General features: G+C 36.5%; 1 protein-coding gene across 1 annotated transcript in view; it reads left to right on the top strand.

The window, feature by feature from the left end:
- The window catches only part of LOC482849 (disintegrin and metalloproteinase domain-containing protein 5-like), a 134,604-nt gene that overhangs the window by 94,837 nt on the left and 16,842 nt on the right, over nucleotides 1-22,925 (top strand). Inside the window, exons 16-19 of the mRNA XM_038560015.1 lie at nucleotides 1,868-1,958; nucleotides 2,496-2,715; nucleotides 21,209-21,292; nucleotides 22,005-22,116. Of these exons, the coding sequence (XP_038415943.1) occupies nucleotides 1,868-1,958; nucleotides 2,496-2,715; nucleotides 21,209-21,292; nucleotides 22,005-22,116 (507 nt within the window). The remainder of the gene's footprint in view (nucleotides 1-1,867; nucleotides 1,959-2,495; nucleotides 2,716-21,208; nucleotides 21,293-22,004; nucleotides 22,117-22,925) is intronic.

The raw sequence follows: 22,925 nt of genomic DNA, 5'->3' as shown, positions 1-22,925 counted from the left end.
AGAAGACAGCGAAAGCTCTCCCACCAGTAGGCGGCATTCAATTTGTACAAATCAGTACTCCCTGCCTGCCCCCAGGAGGATCTAGGCCAGTGTGCACTGAGAGATTGCAGTTCAGTACACGGGGGAGCTCTTGGCTCTTGGCTCTGGGGCTGGACACCATCACGTGTACTGAACCACTCTCAGTGCACACTGGCTCAGATCTTCCTGGGGGCAGGCATGGGAGCACTGCTTTGTACAAATTGAAGGGTGCCTAGTGGCAGGAAAGTTTTCACTGTCTTTTGTCCCCACGGGGTCTGCCTCTGCTGAAGGGAACCAGAAGACAGCCTGCATCCCTCTGTGCCAGGCTCTAGGTAAAGATAACTCCGGTGTTGGACACACACCTGGCTGGCTTCTCCCAGATGCCCTGGAGGGTTGCAGCATTCCAGTCTTTTACCAGATGGGACCACAATTTGCAGTGAGCATTCTCCTGGTTTCCCCTATTCTTACTGTGTCTCCGGGAATATTGAGGCTTCTCTGGCTCCCCTGTGATTCTGCTCTATTTTCCCACTGAGCATTCAGTCAGGGAAGACTCTTTGAGGTATTAAAGTTCCTGATATTCTGCTGCCCTGCTTTCCTACAGCAGCTTTCCATGGCTCCCTCCTCCACCCCCATTTATCTTCCTTTTCTCCACCTTCCTACCTTGTCAGAAGCTATCACTTTTCTCTCTGTAGCATTCCAACTGTTCTCTGTTTACATCTCAAGTTGAATTTGTAGGTGTTCAGGATGTTTTGAAAGTTACCTAGGTAAGTTTGGGGGACCAAATGAATCAATACCCTTACTCTTCTACCATTTTCCTCCTTCCTCATTCCTTTATATTCTAGTTGCTCTTTTAAACCACGGCTTTTTTTTTTTTTCTGTGCTCACAGTGTCCTGGGCTGGTACAGGCTAGGAACCCAGGGTTCACTGAAGCAGCTGACTAGCTGTAGCATCAGGACCCTGCCCTTGTCTCTGCTATCAAGGAGGAGGGGATATGTAAACTGTGGTGTTCAGCAGCCACTCTGACCTGTAGAGTACCAGCATTTGGAGTTCTAAGGCTGGATCCCTTAAATTCTAGTTGCTCTTTTAAACTGCAACTTTTTTTCCCTATGATTCAGGGCAGATGAATCTGCTCATGGTCCCTAAATCCTATCCCTTCCCACTGTAACATCAGGGGTGAGGGTTTCCTCTGTTACATTGTCTCCATCTCTGTTGCAGTTCTCTGTGTGGTCTTTCTGTCTTTTCATTGTGCAGAAGCCATTTAGTAAGTACTTAGCTTTTTAGGAAGAATTTATAAATAGGTATAGATTTGGAGTGAGCAAGGAGGGGAGTTCATGGCCTTCCTAAGTGGCCATTTCAGACTGGACCCCCTTAATTTTTGTGTGTGTGTGATTGTTAGGATAAAGGGAACAGAAATGAGGGCTTTAGTGTTGAAGAAGAGTTCAGAAAAATACTCCTTGAGTTTCTTATCAGTATTGAATCATAGATACTCTTTTGCTCCCGTTTTGTTTGAACTAACACAAACTATATTTTCACATTGGGTAGTCAGCTAAGGAAGAAAAACAATTCAGAGGGCAAAGAGAGGACAATACTTCCAATTATTATATTTCTAATAATATAATGCCATATGAATAATGTTGCTGTTTATTTTCTGTTTGATATGAAACAAAGTCTACCAAGCTTAAAATGAGAAGCTCTCTTTTTAATCCTAGATCTACCTCAGCAACTTTTTAATTCTAATTAATTATAAACCTCCTTAAGTATCTCATTATAATTTCCAAAATCAGCTTATTATTTCTACAATGATTATTGGAATTATGTACTTTAATTTACTTGTTTTTTTTTCTTTTAGCTTCTAGAGGTGGTTCATTTGCTTGTTATGATGAAATAAATTCAAGAGCAGATAGATATGGAAACTGTGGCCGAGACTTTTGTAGTTTTAGGTATGTATTTAGAAATTTGTAGTTTTGTTTGGGATATAGGTTAAATGTTGCTAAGGTCCTAGAATATATGACAATTTATCACAGATTTCTTTTTTTTATGATCTGAGCTGTACCCATTGGCTACAAATGATATGTGTTCAGTGCTGATAATTTTACAACAATGATGTTTGTAGTAATAATTATTTATTCTATTTTACTAATGAAATAATTGAAGACTAGTTATAATTTACTAGAAATAATTGAAGACTAGCTCAAATTTCAGAAACTAATATAAGACAGACCAGGCTGTCAGATTTCAAATTTTAATTTTTCCCTTGGCACATAGCCTCACAAAACAAAAAATGTCACATCATACATAAATCAGTGTGCTCAAAAATGTTTTCTGAGAGAAAATTGTTGAAAACTGGAGTTAAGTTAGTAAGTTAATTTAGTAAAATTAGTTGTTAGTAAAACACTTTTTTTTAAACTTAGGTACATCAGCAATCTATGTTATTTCAGTAAATAATAAGATGATTTTTTCCTTCCTTATGCTTCTAGTAATCTTCTATGTGGAAAATTAGTCTGTGCGTGGCCACACAAGGCATTAGTATCACGTGCAAATTTGTCTGTGATTTACTCACATGTCCGAGAGGAAATGTGTGTATCTACATATCGAAGCAAAGAAAAGGCCATTAAAAATACATGGACAACATATGAAACACCTGAGGATAGAGATGATACATTTGTACAAGATGGCACTGTGTGTGGTCCTGCTATGGTAATTAGAACTACAAAATTTCCAGTGTTTAAAAAAAATTTTATAGTATACTCATTTTGGCAATATACCAAGCAATTCATTTTTAAATAGCCTTATTGAAATATTGTTTACCATAAAAATCACCCATAATCTGTACAATTCATTGCATTTGGTTAATATATGAAATTGTGCAACCATCACCATGCCCAGTTTTAGAGCATACCATTACTCTTGCCCATTTATCCATCTTTCCCCATAAGCAACTCATCCAATTTTCCCAGTTATTAACATCTAACAATGATATGGTGCATTTGTTATAATCAATGAACAAATCAAACATTATATTAAATAAATTCCATACTTCATTCAGATTTATTTTACCTAATGCCTTTTCCAAGATTCCACCAAAAAGACCATATTACATTTATTATGTATCTTAAAGCTTCTCTTGACAGTGACAGTTTCTCATAATTTCTTTTTTGATGGCCTTGTGAGTTTTGAGGAGAACTAGTAAAATATTCTGTAGAATGTCCCTCAAATTAAGATTTGTCCAATGTTTCTCTCATGAGCAGGCTACATTTATGAGTTCTTGGAAGGAAACCCCAGAGGTAAAGTATCTTTGGTCATATCATTGTCAAGTGTTGATATTAACCTTGATCCCTTGCCTGAGGTAATATTTGTCAGATTTCTTGCTGTAAAGTTACTCTTTATTTCCATCTTTATATTCTACTTCCTTGAAAGAAGTTACTGTGCATGGCCCATATTTAAGGAGTAGGAAGTTTGTTACACTTTCTTGGAGGCTCAGTAGCTACACAAATTATTTTGAATTCCTCTGCACTGAAGGTTAGTTTGTTCTACATTTATGTATTCAGTCATTTATTTGTAACATTATAGACTCATGGTCTGGGTTATAATCCAATACTACTTTATTGATTTCATTGTTCAAGTTTTTCTATATTTGGTCATCAGGAGTTCCTTCAATCAATTCATGTCTTTGACAAACTTGTAACATTGTGCTTTTTTTTTTCTTTCTGAGTGCTTGCTTACTTTCCAGAATCAGAAGATGTTCTACATTCATATTGTATGTTTCCTGCCCCAGTTCTTAAAATCAGCCTTTCTCCAAGGACCCCTGGTTCATTTGATTGGGAAATGGTATTTAGAAACCAAGATCTAGGTATTAATTTTGCTTTTTGCTATTGGAGTGTCACTTTTTCTGGCCCCATCAGCAGACAGAACTAGGAAATTTTTATATCTACATACTATTCATGCATATGAAAATATATAGATACATATACATGAATATATGCATTTATGTATATATGTATATAATCATACTCATATTTTATTTCTATTTCTATATCTATATATCTACATTAAAAAACATGAAGTCAAAATTATACTTTTCAATTGAATCCACAATGTAGGGTTCATTCTAGCCTACCTTTTCATATCTCTGATTGTTTTCTTTGATAGTGATATACTTTGGCACTTTCTTTGACAGTGATATATGTAAATTCCATCCTTGGATGCATCTGGAATGCACATTAAACCATCTCAGAATTGCTGACTCATTCTACTGTGAAATTATTTTTGCCTTTATTCTGAAGTGTATGTAAAAATATTTTATTCAAGAATTATTTGGGTTAATTCATTTTTCCTCCTTGACATGTTTAGATTGTTCATTTGAAAAACTAAACTTTTTGGATTTCCCCTTGTCCTTGTTCACTTTATTTTAGTTTAGTTTTTGATATGTGAAATATAAAATGATTTTTAAGATTCAAAACTATAGGGGCACTTGGGCCGCTCAGTTAGTTAAGCACCCAACTCTTGATTTCAGCTCAAGTTGTGATATCAGAGTTGTGAGATGGAGCTTGGTGACTAGCTCTGTTCTCAGCATGAGTCTCTCCCTGCTTTGCTCCTCTGCGCCCTCTACTCTGCTCCTGTGCACATGTGCTCTCTCTCTCTCAAAATCTTTTAGAGAATTTAGAAATTAAAAAAAAAAGATTTAAAATTGTATATGGTTATACTCAAAGAATTATCATTTTTTTATCCTTCTACTCCATTCCCATCCCTGTAAATTTTCTACCATTTTCATTACTCTCTCCTACTCTCAATAGAGAAACAATTAGTTTTTATTAGTTTCTATTCTCTTAGTTTTTATTTAGTTTTAGTTATCTTACCTTTTATTTTTGCATAATGGTGCAGATATGTACATTTTTTATATCTCATTTTTTAAACAAGTTCTATAAATACTTTTGCACTTCTTTTTGCTTAACACATTTCATGGGAATTAATTTACGTTAGTTCCAATGACTCCTTATTCTTTTATGTTTTCTGGCTGAACTTTACTTGATTGATTAAAATTAACATGATTTTTCTATTAAATAATTTATATACATCAAAAATGGCCTGAAAATACAGAAAAGGAATAGTAAGGGGGAAAAAATCATTTATAGTACTATCACCTAGAAATAAATTATCTTTACATTTCAGAACACTTATTTCCAGTATTTTTTGGTGTTTATAACATTTTTTCCATTGTCTTAACATTACAAAGTTAATAGAAATATAAATTTTAAAGGTAATATATCTTTGAATACCTTTTGAAATGGAGAAAAATATGAAGAAGGAATCCACTTACCCAGAATTAGCCATAGTTATTGGTGATCTTTTTTTCTTTAATTAAACTTTTAATTTTGAAATAATTATACTTTAATGGAAAGTAGGTTAGAGAGGTCCTGTCTATCCTACACCCAGATTGTCTTAGTATCTTTAACCTATGCAATATAAAAAAATAGGAAATTGATTGAAACCTTATTTAAATTTCATCTCTTTTCACATGAATGTGTTTATGTGTATGTCTAGTCCTGTGCAATTCTATAACATGTGTATATTCATGGGACTATTATCATAATCAATATACAGAGAACTGTTCCATCACCAAAATGGAACTCTGTCATGGCTTCACTTTGCAGTCATATCTTTCCCCTGTATACCTGATCCCATGTTCTAATCAGGTCTCCATCTTTATAATTCCATTATTTGGAAAGTGTTATAATAATAGAATCATGTAGTAACCTGTAGAGATTAGTTTTGTCACCCAGCATAATATCCTTGGGATCTATCAAGAAGGCTGCATGTGTCAATAATTTGTTCATATTTAGTGCAGAATAATATTCCATTGTATAGTTATACCACAGTTTGCCTAACCATTCATTCTTAACCATAAAGAGTATTTGGGGAGCTCCTGGGTGGTTCAGTTGGTTAACTTCCCAACTCTTGATTTTCTTCTGCTTAGAGGATTCTCTTCCCCACTCCCTCTACCCCACCTCCAACTTGCAGATGTACTTTCTCTCTCTCTCTCTCTCTCTCTCTGTCTCTGAAATAAATAATCTTTAAAAAAGTATTTGGGTTGTTTTCAGTTTTCAGATACTACAAATAAGTTGCTATTGACATTTGTGTGTAAATTTTTGTGTGGACATGTTTTCATTTCCCTGGAATGCAGTTGCTGAACCATGCGGCCAATATATATTTAATTTCATAAGGAATTGCAATTCTATTTTCCAGAGTGGCTGTACAACTTTACATCCCCCTCAGCAATATATAAAAGATCCAGTTTCTCTGCATCTTCACCAGCATTTGGTGTTATCAGTTTTTTATTTTAGCCATTCTAATAGGTGGATAGTGATATCTCATTGTAATTTTCATTTTCATTTCCTTAATAGTTAATGATGTATATCTTTTTGTGTGTTTATGTGCCATTTATATGTTGTTGTCAGTAAAATGTCTCCTAAAGTTCTGTTTGGATTTTCTAGTTGTATTTTTTTTATTGTCAAGTTTTGATATTTTACACTGGATACTAATTTTTTTGTCAGTTAAGTGGCTTGTAAATATTTTCTTTTAATCTGTAGTTTAAGTTTCATCCTCTTCACATGGGCTTTCACAGAGTAAGCATTTTAAAGTCAACTCAAAGAGCTCTTTGCCTAGTCCTAGATAGCCCAAATTTTCTGCCATGTGTTTTTCTTTTTTTTAAAAAAAAGATATTATTTATTTATCAGAGAGAGAGAGAGAGAGAAAGTGCACACAAGCAGAGGGAGAGGCCGAGGGAGAAGCAGACTCCCTGCTGAGCAGGGAGCCCAACACAGGGCTAGATCCCAGGACCCTATGATCATGACCTGAGCAAAAGACAGATGCTTAACTTACTCAGCCACCCATGTACCCTGTGCGATGAGTTTTTCTAAACATCATTTATTTTGAGTAAATTTTTGAATAAGCTTTGAGACTTAGGTCAAGATTTTATTTTTGTCTATGGATACTGTAGTAGGGTTCTCCAGAGAAACAGAATCAATAGTGTGTGTGTGTGTATTTGTGTTTATGTGTGTGTATTTTTACAAGGACAGAATGAGTGGTTTATTTCAAGGAATTAGTTCATTTAGCAGTGGGGGTTGGCAAGTTCAAAATCTAGCAGTCTGGAAATTCAGAGAAGAGTTGATGTTTCAGTCTTGAATCTGAATTCTGCAGAGCAGCAGGATGGAAACTTAGGCTAGTTTCTATGTTGCAGTCAGGAGAAGAATTCTTTCTTTTTTGGGAAAAGCTCAGTCTTTGCTCTTAAGGCCTGCAACTGATTGGATGGTCAACCCACATTATGGAGAGCAATTGGCTTTATCAAAGTCCACTGATTTAAATGTTAATCACATCTAAAAAATACCTTCACATCAAAATCTAGAGTTTGACCAAACAACTATGCATCATAGCCTAGCCAACTTGAAATATAAAATTAGCCACCACAGATGTACAATTGCTGTAGTACTATTTGTGGAAAAGACTGTACTTACTTCATTATATAGCTTTGTACATTTGTTCAAATTCCATTAATCATAATGTGTGAGTATATTTTTGGGGTTTTATGCTCTAGTTTGTTGGTTTTATGTTCCTCCACCAATATCACACTGTTGATTACTTTAGCTATATAAGAAGCCTCAATATTGGGTGAAGTGATGCTTTTCATTTTATTCTTTTGTCAAGATTATTTTAGCTATTCTATGGCTTGTGCTTGCCCATATACATTTAGAATTAGCTTGTTTTTGCTTACAGCCTTGCTGGGATTTTGATAGATCAATTTGTAGAGAATTGATATCTCTGTTATGTTGAAACTTCCAACTCATGAACCTGGAGTATTTCTCCATTTAATAAATTTCTTTGATTACTTCATCATTTTGTGTTCTTCACAAAACCAATTCTGTGCATGACTTAAACATATACATATGTTTTTCATTTTCTTTTGAGTGATTGTAAATCATTAAAATCTTTATATTTGATATAGTTGACACACAATGTTACACTGATTTCATGTGAACAACTTAGGGATTCAACTTCTCTATATATTATACTGTGTTTACTAGAAGTGTTTACAACACCACTGACTATATTCCCTATGTTGTACCTTTTATTCTATGACTTATTCATTCTATAACTCTCATTCTCTTTCACACATTTTGCTCCTCTTCCTCCTTCCCTTGTCAATCATCATTTGTTCTCTGTATTTACAGATCTGATTCTGCTTTTTATTTATTTGTATGTTTTCCAGATTCCACATATGAATGAAATCATATGGTATTTGTCTTTCTCAATCTGACTTCTTTCACTTAGAATAATACCTTCTAACTCCATCCATGTTACACAAATGGCAAGATCTCATCCTTTTTTTGTGGCTGTGTAATATCAGGGCAGCATTGTACTGATAGAAAAATATACTTCTGTTGTGTTGGAACAGAGGGGAAACGGGGAGGAGCACAAGATACTCCACTGCTGTGCTATTTTTCCAGTTTGGATCTCAAATCGGCTCACCCTTTTTCTTACCACCTCTGAGTACTTCTGTTTATCTCTCAGCCATTTATAATTTTATAATGTTTTATAATTGTGCTTAGGAAATGCATGCAGAAATAGGTCTGTGTTATCTTGTCTAGACTCAAAGTCATAATGAATTGTTATTTTAATATTGTGCAATTTTTTTGTATTTCCTACAAATTTTGCTTTATGATTTTTTGGTGCTAAGTTATTCCTTTCTTATGTGTGAATGACTTCCTGATACCACAGAATTCAAAGGATTATAAGTTAATGTTATGAAAAATTATATGCCAACAAACTGGACAACCTAGAATAAATGAATGAATTCTTAGACACATTGTAACCTACCAAGACAGAACCAGGAAGAAATAGAAAATTTGAACAAACTGATTACCAGCAATGAAACTGAATAACTAGTTGAAAAACTCCCAAAAAACGAAAGCCCAAGAACAGATGGCTTTCAGGTGAATTCTACCAAACATTTAAAGAAAGTTTAATACCTATACTTCTCCAAATTTTCCAGAAAAAGAATGAAAGGAAAGCTTCCAAATTTATTCTTTTTATTTTTTAGGTTTTATTTATTTATTCATGAGAGACACAGAGAGGCAGAGACATAGGCAGAGGGAGAAACAGGCTCCCCACAAGGGAGTGTGATGCAGGACTTGATGCCATAACTCTGGGATCATGACCTGAGCCAAAGGCAGATGCTCAACCACTGAGCCACTCAGGTGCCCCCAGATTTATTCTATGAGGCAGAATTACCCTGATTCCAAAATCAGATAAAGACACTACAAAACAAACAAACAAACAAACAACACAAACGCCCTATAGGCCAATATACCTGATGAATATAGGTGCAAAAATCCTCAACAAAATGTTAGCAAACCGATTCAAACTATATATTAAAAAAATCATTCGTTATGATCAACTGGAATTTGTTCCTGGGTTGCAAGGATGGTTCAATTTGCAAATAAATCAAATGATACAGCACATCAATAAAAGAAAGGACAAACACCATATGATTACCTCATTAGATGCATAAAAATATTTGACAACATCCATTCATGATTAAAACCCTCCACAAAGTAGGTTTAGAGGAACATGACTCAGTATAATAAAGTCTACTTATGAAAAAACCACAGCAAATATAATATCGTCCCTAATGGGCAAAAACAGAGCTTTTCCTCTATGGTCAGGAACAAGAAAAGAATCTCCTTTCTCACGACTTCTTTTGACAAAGCACTGGAAGTCCTAACCATAGCAGTCAGACAAGAGAAAGGAATAAAAGGGGTTCAAAATGAACAAATAATCTTAAGATTTGTATGAAATCAGAAAAGACCCCAAATAGCCAGAGGAATGTTGAAATAGAAAACCAAAGCTGGGGGCATCACAATGCCTGACTTCAAGCTGTATTACAAAACTCTGATCATCAATACAGTATGGTACCTACACAAAAACAGACACATAGGTCATGGAACAGAATAGAAAATTCAGAAATTAACCCTCAACTCTATGGCCAACTCATCTTTGACAAAGCAGGTAAGAGTATCCACTGCAAAAAGGACAATCTCTTCAATAAATGGTATTAGGAAAATTGGACAGCCACATGGAGAAGAATGAAACTGTACCATTCTCTTATACCATACACAAAGATAAACTCAAAATGGATGAAAGATCTAAATTATGTGAGACAAGAATCTGTCAAAATCCTAGAGGAGAACACAGGCAACAACCTCTTAAGAACTTGGCCACAGCAACTTCTTGCAACACACATCTATGAAGGCAAGGGAAACAAGAGCAAAAATGAACTATTGGGACTTCATCAAGATAAAGAGCTTCTCTGCACAGCGAAGGAAACAGCCAGTCAACAAAACTAAAAGACAGCCTACAGAATGGGAGAAGATATTCACAAATGACATATCAGATAAAGGGCTAGTATCCAAGATCTGTAAAGAATGTATCAAACTCAACACCCAAGAAAAGACAATCTAGTCATGAAATGGGCAGAAGACATGAACAGACATTTCTCCAAAGAAGACCTACACATGGCCATTGGCACATGAAAAAATGCTCCACATCACTTGCCACCAGGGAAATGCAAATCAAAACCACAATGAGATGCCACCTCACACCAGTGAGAATGGCGAAAATTAACAAGACAGGAAACAACAAATGTTGGCAAGGATGTGGAGAAAGGGGAACCCTCTTGCACTGTTGTGGGAATGCAAGCTGGTACAGCCACTCTAGAAAACAGTATGGAGGTTCCTCAAGAAGTTAAAAATGGAGCTACCCTATGACCCAGCAATTGCACTACTGCATATTTACCCCAAAGATACAGATGTCATGAAACAACAGGACACCTGCGCCCCAATGTTTTATAGCAGCAATGTCCACGATTGCCAAACCATGGAAGGAGCCATGATGTCCTTCAACAAATGAATAGATAAAGAAGATGTGGTATATACATGCAATGGAATATTACTCAACTATCAGAAAGGACGAATACCTACCATTTGCTTTGGCATGGATGGAACTGGAGGATATTATGCTGAGTGAAATAAGTCAGTTGGAGAAAGACAATCATAATATGGTTTCCCTCATATGGGGAATATCAGAATAGTGAAAGGGACTGTAAGGGAAAGGAGGGAAACTGAATGGGGAAAAATTAGAGGGAAGACAAACCATGAGAGACTCCTCTACTCTGGGAATCAAACAAAAGAGTTGCAGAAGGGGACGAAGGTGGTGGGATGGGATGACTGGGTTGACAGGCACTAAGAAGGGCACTTGATGGGATGAACACTAGATATTATATGTAGGCAAATTGAATTTAAATAAAATATATTTTCAAAAGGGCATCCAAAATGGTAGGGAAGAAGTAAAATGTTTGACTATTTGCATATGGTGTGATACTATACATAGAAAACCCTAAAAGAAGGGAGGGGCAAGATGGCGGAAGAGTAGGGTCCCCAAGTCACCTGTCCCCACCAAATTACCTAGATAACCTTCAAATCATCCTGAAAATCTACGAATTCAGCCTGAGATTTAAAGAGAGACCAGCTGGAATGCTACAGTGAGAAGAGTTGGCGCTTCTATCAAGATAGGAAGACGGGGAAAAAAGAAATAAAGAAACAAAAGGCGTCCAAGGGGGAGGGGCCCCGCGAGGAGCCGGGCTGAGGCCGGGGCGAGTGTCCCCAGGACAGGAGAGCCCCTTCCCGGAGAAGCAGGAGCTGCACCAACCTTCCCGGGTGGAAAGGGGCTCCCAGGGAGTTGGAGCAGGACCCCGGGAGGGCGGGGATGCCCTCGGGCTCCCTGGGACACTAACAGACACCTGCGCCCCGGGACAGTGCGCGAGCACCCTAAGGGCTGCAGCGCGCACGGCGGGACCTGGGGCAGCTCAGGGGGCTCGTGTGGCAGCTCCGCGTAGAGAGGGCTGCCCAGCTGGGAGCTGAATCCAGGAGCACAGGCCTGGGAGCACAGGGCGCCAGGGACACAGCCCAGGATCCGGCCTCCCCCGGGACAGGCAGAGGCCGGGAGGGCCCAGGACAGCAAGGACGCTCCTGCCCCGAGCTGAGCAGATCAGCAGCCCCACCCCCGGAGCATCCAGGCCCTGCAGACGGAGAGCTCTGGAGTTAACTGCGGGAGCTGACTCCAGGGCTGCAGAGCTGGCCCCGCAACTGGGGTTGTTCCTCCTGGGGTCTCACGGGGTAAACATCCCCCACTGAGCCCTGCACCAGGCAGAGGGCAGAGCAGCTCGCGCAAGTGCTAACACCTGAAAATCAGCACAACAGGCCCCTCCCCCAGAAGACCAGCTAGACGGACAAGTTCCAGGGGAAGTCAAGGGACTTAAAGTATACAGAATCAGAAGATACTCCCCCGTGTTCTTTTCTTTTCTTTTTTTTTGTTGTTGTTTTGTTTTGTTTTTTTTTCTTTTTGATTTCTGTTGCTTCCCCCATGCTTTTTTTTCTTTCTTTCTTTTTCTTTCTCTTTTTCTTCTCTCTCTCTCTCTCTCTTTTTTTTTTTTACTTTTTTTCTTTTTTCTTTTTCTCTTTTCTTTCCTTTCTCTCCTCTCTTTTTTTCCTTTTCCCAATACAACTTGTTTTTGGCCACTCTGCACTGAGCAAAATGACTAGAAGGAAAACCTCACCTCAAAAGAAAGAATCAGAAACAGTCTTCTCTCCCACAGAGTTAAAAATTTGGATTACAATTCAATGTCAGAAAGCCAATTCAGAAGCATTATTTTACAGCTACTGGTGGCTCTAGAAGTCTCTTGAGACAACTCAAGAGACTTCATGACTGCAGAATTTAGATCCAATCAGGCAGAAATTAAAAATCAATTGAAAGAGTTGCAATCCAAACTAGAAGTCCTAACGACGAGGGTTAACGAGGTGGAAGAACGAGTGACATAGAAGACAAGTTGATGGCAAAGAGGGGAACTGAGGAAAAAAGAGACAAACAAAAGACCATGAGGATAGATTAAGGGAAATAAATGACAGCCTGGGGAAGAAAAACCTACATTTAATTGGGATTCCTGAGGGCGCTGAAAGGGACAGAGGTCCAGAATATGTATTTGAACAAATCATAGCTGAAAACTTTCCTAATCTGGGAAGGGAAACAGGCATTCAGATCCAGGAAATAGAGAGATCCCCCCCTAAAATCAATAAAAACCGTGCAACACCTCGACATTTGATAGTTAAGCTTGCAAATTCCAAAGATAAAGAGAAGATCCTTAAAGCAGCAAAAGACAAGAAATCCCTGACTTTTATGGGGAGGAGTATTAGGGTAACAGCAGACCTCTCCACAGAGACCTGGTGGGCCAGAAAGGGCTGTCAGGATATATTCAGGGTTCTAAACGAGAAAAACATGCAACCAAGAATACTTTATCCAGCAAGGCTCTCATTCAGAATGGAAGGAGAGATAAAGAGCTTCCAAGACAGGCAGCAACTGAAAGAATATGTGACCTCCAAACCAGCTCTGCAAGAAATTTTAAGGGGGACTCTTAAAATTCCCCTTTAAGAAGAAGTTCAGTGGAACAATCCACAAAAACAAGGACTGAATAGATATCATGATGACACTAAACTCATATCTTTCAAGAGTAACTCTGAACGTGAACAGGCTTAATGACCCCATCAAAAGGCGCAGGATGTCAGACTGGATAAAAGCAGGACCCATCTATTTGCTGTTTACAAGAGACTCATTTTAGACAGAAGGACACCTACAGCCTGAAAATAAAAGGTTGGAGAACCATTTACTATTCAAATGGTCCTCAAAAGAAAGCAGGGGTAGCCATCCTTATATATTAAAATTTACCCCAGAGACTGTAGTGAGAGATGAAGAGGGACACTATATCATACTTAAAGGATCTATCCAACAAGAGGACTTGAAAATCCTCAATATATATGCCCAGAATGTGGGAGCTGCCAAATATATCAATTAATAACCAAAGTTAAGACATACTTAGATAATAAAACACTTATACTGATGACTTCAATCTAGCACTTTCTACACTTGATAGGTCTTCTAAGCACAAGATCTCCAAAGAAATGAGAGCTTTATATGATACACTGGACCAGATGTATTTCACAAATATCTACAGAACTTTACATCCAAACTCAACTGAATACACATTCTTCTCAAGTGCACATGGAACTTTCTCCAGAATAGACCACATATTGGGTCACAAATCGGGTCTGAACTGATATCAAAAGATTGGGATCATCCCCTGTGTATTCTCAGACCATAATGCCTTGAAATTAGAACTAAATCACAACAAGAAGTTTGGAAGGACTTCAAACACGTGGAGGTTAAGGCCATCCTGCTAAAAGATGAAAGGGTCAAGCAGGAAATTAAGGAGGGATTTAAAAGATTCATGGAAACTAATGAGAATGAAGATACAACTGTTCAAAATCTTTGGGATGCAGCAAAAGCAGTCCTGAGGGGGAAATACATCGCAATACAAGCATCCATTCAAAAACTGGAAAGAACTCAAATACAAAAGCTAACCTTACACATAAAGGAGCTAGAGAAAAAACAGCGAATAGATCCTACACCAGCAGAAGAAGAGAGTTAATAAAGATTTGACCAAAACTCAACGAAATCGAGACCAGAAGAACTGTGGAACAGATCAACAAAACCAGGAGTTGGTTCTTTGAAAGAATTAATAAAATAGATAAACCATTAGCCAGCCTTATTAAAAAGAAGAGTGAAAAAAAAAAAGAAGAGTGAGAAGACTCAAATTAATAAAATCATGAATGAGAAAGTAGAGATCACTACCAACACCAAGGAAATACAAACGATTTTAAAAACATATTATGAACAGCTATACGCCAATAAATTAGGCAATCTAGAAGAAATGGACGCATTCCTGGAAAGCCACAAACTACCAAAACTGGAACAGGAAGAAATAGAAAACCTGAACAGGCCAATAACCAGGGAGGATATTGAAGCAGTCATCAAAAACCTCCCAAGACACAAAAGTCCAGGGCCAGATGGCTTCTCCGGGGAATTCTATCAAACGTTTAAAGAAGAAACCATACCTATTCTACTAAAGCTGTTTGGAAAGATAGAAAGAGATGGAGTACTTCCAAATTCATTCTATGAGGCCAGCATCACCTTAATTCCAAAACCAGCCAAAGACCCCACCAAAAAGGAGACTTATAGACCAATATTCCTGGTAAACATGGATGCAAAAATTCTCAACAAGGTGCTAGCCAATAGGATCCAATAGTACATTAATAAAATTATTCACCATGACCAAGTAGGATTTATTCCCGGGACACAAGGCTGGTTCAACACTCATAAACAATCAATGTGATTCATTATATCAGCAAGAGAAAAACCAAGAACCATATGATCCTCTCATTAGATGCAGAGAAAGCATTTGACAAAATACAGCATCCATCCCTGATCAAAACTCTTCAGAGTGTAGGGATAGAGGGAACATTCCTCAACATCTTAAAAGCCATCTACAAAAAGCCCACAGCAAATATCATTCTCAATGGGGAAGCACTGGGAGCCTTTCCGCTAAGAGCAGGAACAAGACAGGGATGTCCACTCTCACCACTGCTGTTCAACATAGTACTGGAAGTCCTAGCCTCAGCAATCAGACAACAAAAAGACATTAAAGGTATTCGAATTGGCAAAGAAGAAGTCAAACTCTCCCTCTTCACCTATGACATGATACTCTACATAGAAAACGCAAAAGCCTTCACCCCAAGATTGCTAGAAGTCATACAGCAATTTGGCAGTGTGGCAGGATACAAAATCAATGCCCAGAAGTCAGTGGCATTTCTGTACACTAACAATGAGACTGAAGAAAGAGAAATTAAGGAGTTAATCCCATTTACAATTGCACCCAAAAGCATAAGATACCTAGGAATAAACCTAACCAAAGAGGTAAAGTATCTATACCCTAAAAACTATAGAACTCTTCTGAAAGAAATTGAGGAAGACACAAAGAGATGGAAAAATATTCCATGCTCATGGATTGGCAGAATTAATACTGTGAAAATGTCAATGTTACCCGGGGTAATTTACATGTTTAATGCAATCCCTATCAAAATACCATGGACTTTCTTGAGAGAGTTAGAACAAATTATTTTAAGATTTGTGTGGAATCAGAAAAGACCCCAAATAGCCAGGGGAATTTTAAAAAAGAAAACCATAGCTGGGGGCATCACAATGCCAGATTTCAGGTTGTACTACAAAGCTGTGGTCATCAAGACAGTGTGGTACTGGCACAAAAACAGACACATAGATCAATGGAACAGAATAGAGAATCCATAAGTGGACACTCATCTTTATGGTCAACCCATATTCGATAAAGGAGGAATAACTATCCATGGAAGAAAGACATCCTCTTCAATAAATGGTGCTGGGAAAATTGCAGAAGAATGAAACTAGACCACCCTTTCACCATACACAAAGATAAACTCAAAATGGATGAAAGATCTAAATGTGAGACAAGATTCCTTCAAAATCCTAGAGGAGAACACAGGCAACACCCTTTTTGAACTCGGCCACAGTAACTTCTTGCAAGATACATCCACGAAGGCAAAAGAAACAAAAGCAAAAATGAACTATTGGGACTTCATCAAGATAAGAAGCTTTTGCACAGCAAAGGATACAGTCAACAAAACTCAAAGACAACCTACAGAATGGGAGAAGATATTTGCAAATGATGTATCAGATAAAGGGCTAGTTTCCAAGATTTATAAAGAACTTATTAAACTCAACACCAAAGAAACAAACAATCCAATCATGAAATGGGCAAAAGACATAAACAGAAATCTCACAGAGGAAGACATAGACATGGCCAACAAGCACATGAGAAAATGCTCTGCATCACTTGCCATCAGGGAAATACAAATCAAAACCACAATGAGATACCACCTCACACCAGTGAGAATGGGGAAAATTAACAAGGCAGGAAACCACAAATGTTGGAGAGGATGTGGAGAAAAGGGAACCCTCTTACACTGTTGGTGGGGATGTGAAGTGGTGCAGCCACTCTGGAAAACTGTGTGGCGGTTCCTCAAACAGTTAAAAATAGACCTGCCCTACGACCTAGCAATTGTACTGTTGGGTATTTACCTCAAAGATACAGATGCAATGAAATGCCGGGACACCTGCACCCCGATGTTTCTAGCAGCAATGTCCACAATAGCCAAACTGTGGAAGGAGCTTCAGTGTCCTTCAAAAGATGAATGGATAAAGAAGATGTGGTTTATGTATACAATGGAATATTACTCAGCCATTAGAAATGACAAATACCCACCATTTGCTTGAACGTGGATAGAACTGGAGGGTATTATGCAGAGTGGAATAAGTCAATCGGACAAGGATAAACATTATATGGTCTCATTCATTTGGGGAATATAAATAATAGTGAAAGGGAATAGAAGGGAAGGGAGAAGAAATGGGTAGGAAATATCAGAAAGGGAGACAGAACATGAAGACTCCTAACTCTGGGAAACGAACTAGGGGTGGTGGAAGGGGAGGAGGGCGGGGGGTGGGAGTAATGGGTGACGGGCCCTGAGGGGGGCACTTGACAGGATGAGCACTGGGCGTTATTCTGTATGTTGGCAAATTGAACAGCAATAAAAAATACATTTATTATTAAAAAAAGGGAAACTAAAAAATGATTATATGTTAAAACAGAAAAAAAGAAAACCCTAAAAGACTCCACCCAAAAATTACTAGAACTGATAAATGAATTCATTATATTCACAATATACAAAATCAAGGTACAGAGATTTGTTGCATTTCTAAACACTAATAATCAAGCAGCAGAAAAATAAATTAAAATAATCCCATTACATTTGCACCCAAAATAATAAAATACTAGGAATAACCTTAAACAAAGAGATGAAAGCCTTATTCTGAAAACTATAAAACACTGATGAAAGAAATTGAACATGACAGAAAGGACTGAAAAGACATTCCATGTTCATGGAATGAAAGAACAAATACTTTTAAAATGTCTACAATACCCTAAGCAATCTATGGTTTTAATACAATCACTAACAAAACAGCATTTTTACAGAACTAGAAAGAAACAGTCCTAAAATGTGTTTGGAAGCCCCAAAAGACCCTGAATAGCCCAAGCAATCTTGAAAATGAAAAACAAAACTGGAAGTAGCACAATTCCAAACTACAAGTTATATAACAAAGTTGTATTGATCAAAAGAGCATGGTACTGGCGCAAGAATAGACACCTAGATCAATGGAACATTATAGAAGCCCAGAAATAATCCCACAATTATATGGTAATGTTCAACAAAGGAGGAAAGAATATGGAATGGGAAAAAGTCTCTTCAACAAATGGTCTTGGGAAAACTGGACAGCTACATGCAAAAAATGAAACTGGACCACTTCCTTACACCATGCACATAATAAACTAAAAATGGATTAAGGACCTAAATGTGAAACAGGAAACCATTAAAATCCTACAGGAGAGAACAGGCAGTAGTTTCTTTGACATTGGCCATAGCAACTTCTTTATAGATATATTTCCTGAAATCTGGGAAACAAGCAAAAGTGACCTGTTGGAACTACATCAAAATTAAAAGCTTCTGTACAATGAAGGAAACAACCAACTAAAAGACAACCTACAGAGTGGGAGACGATATTTGCAAATGACATATTTGATGAAAGATTAGTATCCAAAATATATATTTATACAACTCAACACCTTAAAAAATCCAATAAAAAATGGGCAGAAGGCATGAACAGAAAATTTTCCAAAGAAGACATCCAAACACAAAAAGATGCTCAACATCACTCATCATCAGGGAAATGCAAATCAAAACCACAATGAGATATCACTTCACACCTGTCAGAATGGCTAAAATAAGAAAATTCAAGAAACAACGAGTGTTGGGGAGGATGTGGAGAAAAAGGAACCCTCATCCACAATGCAAACTTGTACAACCACTCTAGAGAACAGAATGGCAGTTCCTTCAAAAGTTAAAAATAGAACTACCCATAATCACAGTACTGAGTATTTACCCAAAGAATACAAAAATAGAATTCAAGGGGATACAGGCACCATAAAATTTATAGCATCATTATCAATGATAGCCAAGCTATGGAAAGAGCCCAAATGTCCATGAATGGTGAGTGGATAAAGAAGATGTAGATATATAGAGTAGAATATTACTCAGCCATCAAAAAAGAATGAAATCTTGCCATTTGCAATGACATGGATGGATCTAGAATGTATTATGCTGTGTAAAATAAGTCTTTTTTCTTAGAGAAAGACAAATACCATATTATTTAACTTACATATATAATTTAAGAAATAATACAGATGGACATATGGAAGGGGAAAAATGAAAAAAGAGAGAGGGAAACAAACCATAAGACTCCTTAAAAATGGAGAACAAACTGAGGGCTGATGGATGGAGGTGGGTGGGGATTGGCTAAATGGGTGATAGAAATTAGGAGGGCAGTTGGGTTTTTGTTTATTTTTTTGTTGTTGTTTTGTGTTTTGGTTTTTTAAAAAAGATTATTTCAGAGAGAGAGAGCTTATGCACACAAGTTGGGGGAAGGGCAGAAGGAGAGGGAGAGAAGTCCTCAAGCTGACTCCCAGCTGAGCATTGAGCCTGTGGTGGGGTTTGATCCCAGGACTCTGAGATTATGACCTAAGACAAAATAAAGAATGGAACACTTAACCGACTGAACCACCAAGGCACCCCAAAGGAGGGCACTTGTTATAATGAGCACTGGGTGTTGTAAGTAATGAATCATTGAATTCCACGACAGAAACCAATATTACGCTGTATGTTAGCTAACTAGAATTTAAATAAAAATTTGAAAATAAAAAAACAGTATTAAAACATAAAATAGCATAAAACAATTTGATTATTAGAAGTTAGATTATTATTAAATTAATTATATATCTAATAACAGCTTAATATTCTAATTAATCCTACAAGCTATTAATTCCAAGAGATACAATGGAAGGTTAAATTAACATATTTATTAAACTTTTAATTTTTTTGTATTGTATTTTTAATTCAGCTATAGTTAGAATACAGTATTACCTTAGTTTCAAGTGAATATTCCCCCATATCACCTCTGGTATCAACAATTTGTTCTGAGCCTGTTTCTTTTTTATTTGTCTCTTTTTTTTCTTAGTATGTTTTGTTTCTTAAATTCCACATATGAGTGAAAAGCATATGATATTTGTCTTTTTTGACATTCATTTTTTTTAGAGAAAGTCACAAGATATGCTTGCTAAATAAATGTATTTCTGTATAAAACATTTTGATAGTAGTCCATGAAAATAACCAAAGTTTCTATCACATCTTGCTCATCTGGAAGCATTTGGAATATAAATATGATCTGAGGTCTCTCTCTCTCCTTAAATTCTAAAGGAGATTGGCTCAAATATCTTTTTTTTCCAGGGTCCTTCTCCTCTTTTTGCATACCTACTTGTTATTATGATCCAAAGACATAATTCACTCAAAAAATGAAATCCTTTCACCAAGTATTGAATTTACTGAAAAATTTTTTGATAATTAAGAAAGAGCACAAAAATTGATGCCATAAATTAGAACAGTATAAATTCACACATGAGACACTCATTTTCTTTGAGGGCCTTTTAGCCACCTCATAACTGGGAATCTCCTGTTGTCATATTACCTAATATAATTATCTGTTATCCTTCCTGTTCTCTTTCTCATCAATTTTTTTCACATGGAATAGTAAACTATCTTCCTGTGCTGTTCATACCCATAATTTTAACTCAACTGCCCACTTCATAGTTCTCAACCTTAACTCTCACAATAATCATGTGGACCCTGCCCCCAGAAATGTCTCAGGTGGAGCCTGGGTTATTTTTTTTTTTAATGCTTTTTAGATAGTTCTTTAACTCAAAGGACTAATCAAATTATTTTTCCAGATAGTTCTCTTTTTAAGTTGACTTCTAGTGCTAAATGGTAAGCAAATAAAATTTCTAACTTCTCACATATAGTTACATCTTTACAGTCTGAAGGCACATAGCTTATTTCACATTTATTTCAATGTTTCAATTATTACATTATTTTGTTTTTTGTATTTTTATGCCAATTCTTGATAATGTGAATTCTGAAATTTTCTTCAATTTTTCTTATGTATTATCCATCCACAATCTGTATGACTATTTTTCACTTCCTTTTGCTTTTAGTATTGTATCAACTTTTCCTGTGTAGAAATTCAATACCAGATAAATACTCAGCAGTGCAATTCTTCTTATTGCAATAGCCATGGAGTAAGTAATTTTCATTTTCATTTTAAACAAGATGCTTTGAACAATTCAGTGAAATAGTTCAGAGATTTTTAAAAATTATTTTAATAATTTTAAAATAATTTTCATACTGCTTAATGTCATTTAACAGTCAATAATTTATAACTTCAAACTTATTTTCTTAAGAAATTTTGCCAAACTATTTATTAGAGAAAATAAAGTAGAAATGTTTAAGATGATTCTGGATGTATAAAGTGTTTGGTAAATATATGGGGCGGATGTACTATGTGCACCATGTATTATAACATAACCAAAATGATCTTATTTTCACAGAGGGAAGGTAGAAACTGGTAAACAAAAGCCATTAGAATTTTCCTTCTAGTTCTTGCTTGTTAATCAGAGTTTGGACTGTTCTGTGAAACTAGCAACTAAATGATAATTAGTGGAATGTTACTGGTAATTACCAATATTTGGGTCTGACAATGGTAAGTTTTAGAATTTTTTTAAAAAATTGCTTTGGCAGCAGAAGCTGAATATACTTTCTAAAGTATGGACAACTTCAAGAGAAAATTTATGAAAATTTATTGAATTTGTCTGTTTAAGTTAAATTCTGTGGACTGGATGAACTCTCTGAAATAAATTCTCTGTTGAATAAGTATAGAATATTCATTGGCCTGTAGTTTTTGGTCCATAAATAGAACAAATTTTTATTTGTTCTATTTTCTGTTTACTCCAGGTTTGCAACAATTTACATCATTGCCACTGTGAACAGGGGTTTGCTCCTCCTACATGCCTGGAGAAGAAGGGAGAATTTGGAAGTATAGATGATGGGCACAAGGCTCCATCCGGTTAGTATCTTTCAAATTTCATTAATCCAAGACAATATGTGAGAGAAGAAATGAAAGTATAGGTTCCAAGTTAGGTTACAAAGAAACTGATACCAACAAATATGTTTTTGTTTCATTTCGAAGATTTTTAAATCTAAGACGGTAGAAGTTCATTCTGTACTTTTTATATCAACATTGACATGGTTTGCTAACAAAAAGTCTACCCAGTGTTAGGCAATTTAAAAGTAGAAATTCTGGTGCAAAAAATTCGACTAGTTAATTTAGATTGATTACTTTGGATGGTCTCACACATTTCAGGTTTAAAATAGTGTTTGTTAGTAGTCATTGTCATATTAATGCCATCAGATTTTTTCAGGCTATTTTTCATTCCTTTTTACTGCATTGTAAGGACTCCAGTCTAATCTTTTGTACTATCCTCTGTAAAATATCTCTCCTGGGGTCCCCGAGTAGTATTTTGAGATTAATCAGCCCTGTATAGGACTGGGAATACCTGGGAGATATTCCTTGGTTTTAGAAGATATTGGAACCCACCTAGAATAACCTTGAAGCAGAGTCCGTCCAACTTCACCCCTTTTCTTTTGGGACAAATAAATAATGAAATTCTGGCAGATTTACCTGAAGCTTGGATACTAGGGGGAAGGCATACCTAAGGTGACCAACTTTTACAGAGCTAGCACACAGCCATATTAAACTCTATCAGACCAAAAAAAAAAAAAAGGAATAATAGTTTAACATGTAACATATAATTATACATATATTATTATTTTCACATAAATATGTATAAAATAGATATTTATTTAAAATTACAT

This window comes from Canis lupus, chromosome 16, assembly GCF_011100685.1.
Source record: "Canis lupus familiaris isolate Mischka breed German Shepherd chromosome 16, alternate assembly UU_Cfam_GSD_1.0, whole genome shotgun sequence".
In the NCBI taxonomy this organism is placed as follows: Eukaryota; Metazoa; Chordata; class Mammalia; order Carnivora; family Canidae; genus Canis; species Canis lupus.
The sequence above is the reverse complement of the archived record's forward strand: the minus strand, read 5'-3'. Positions and strand labels throughout refer to the sequence as shown.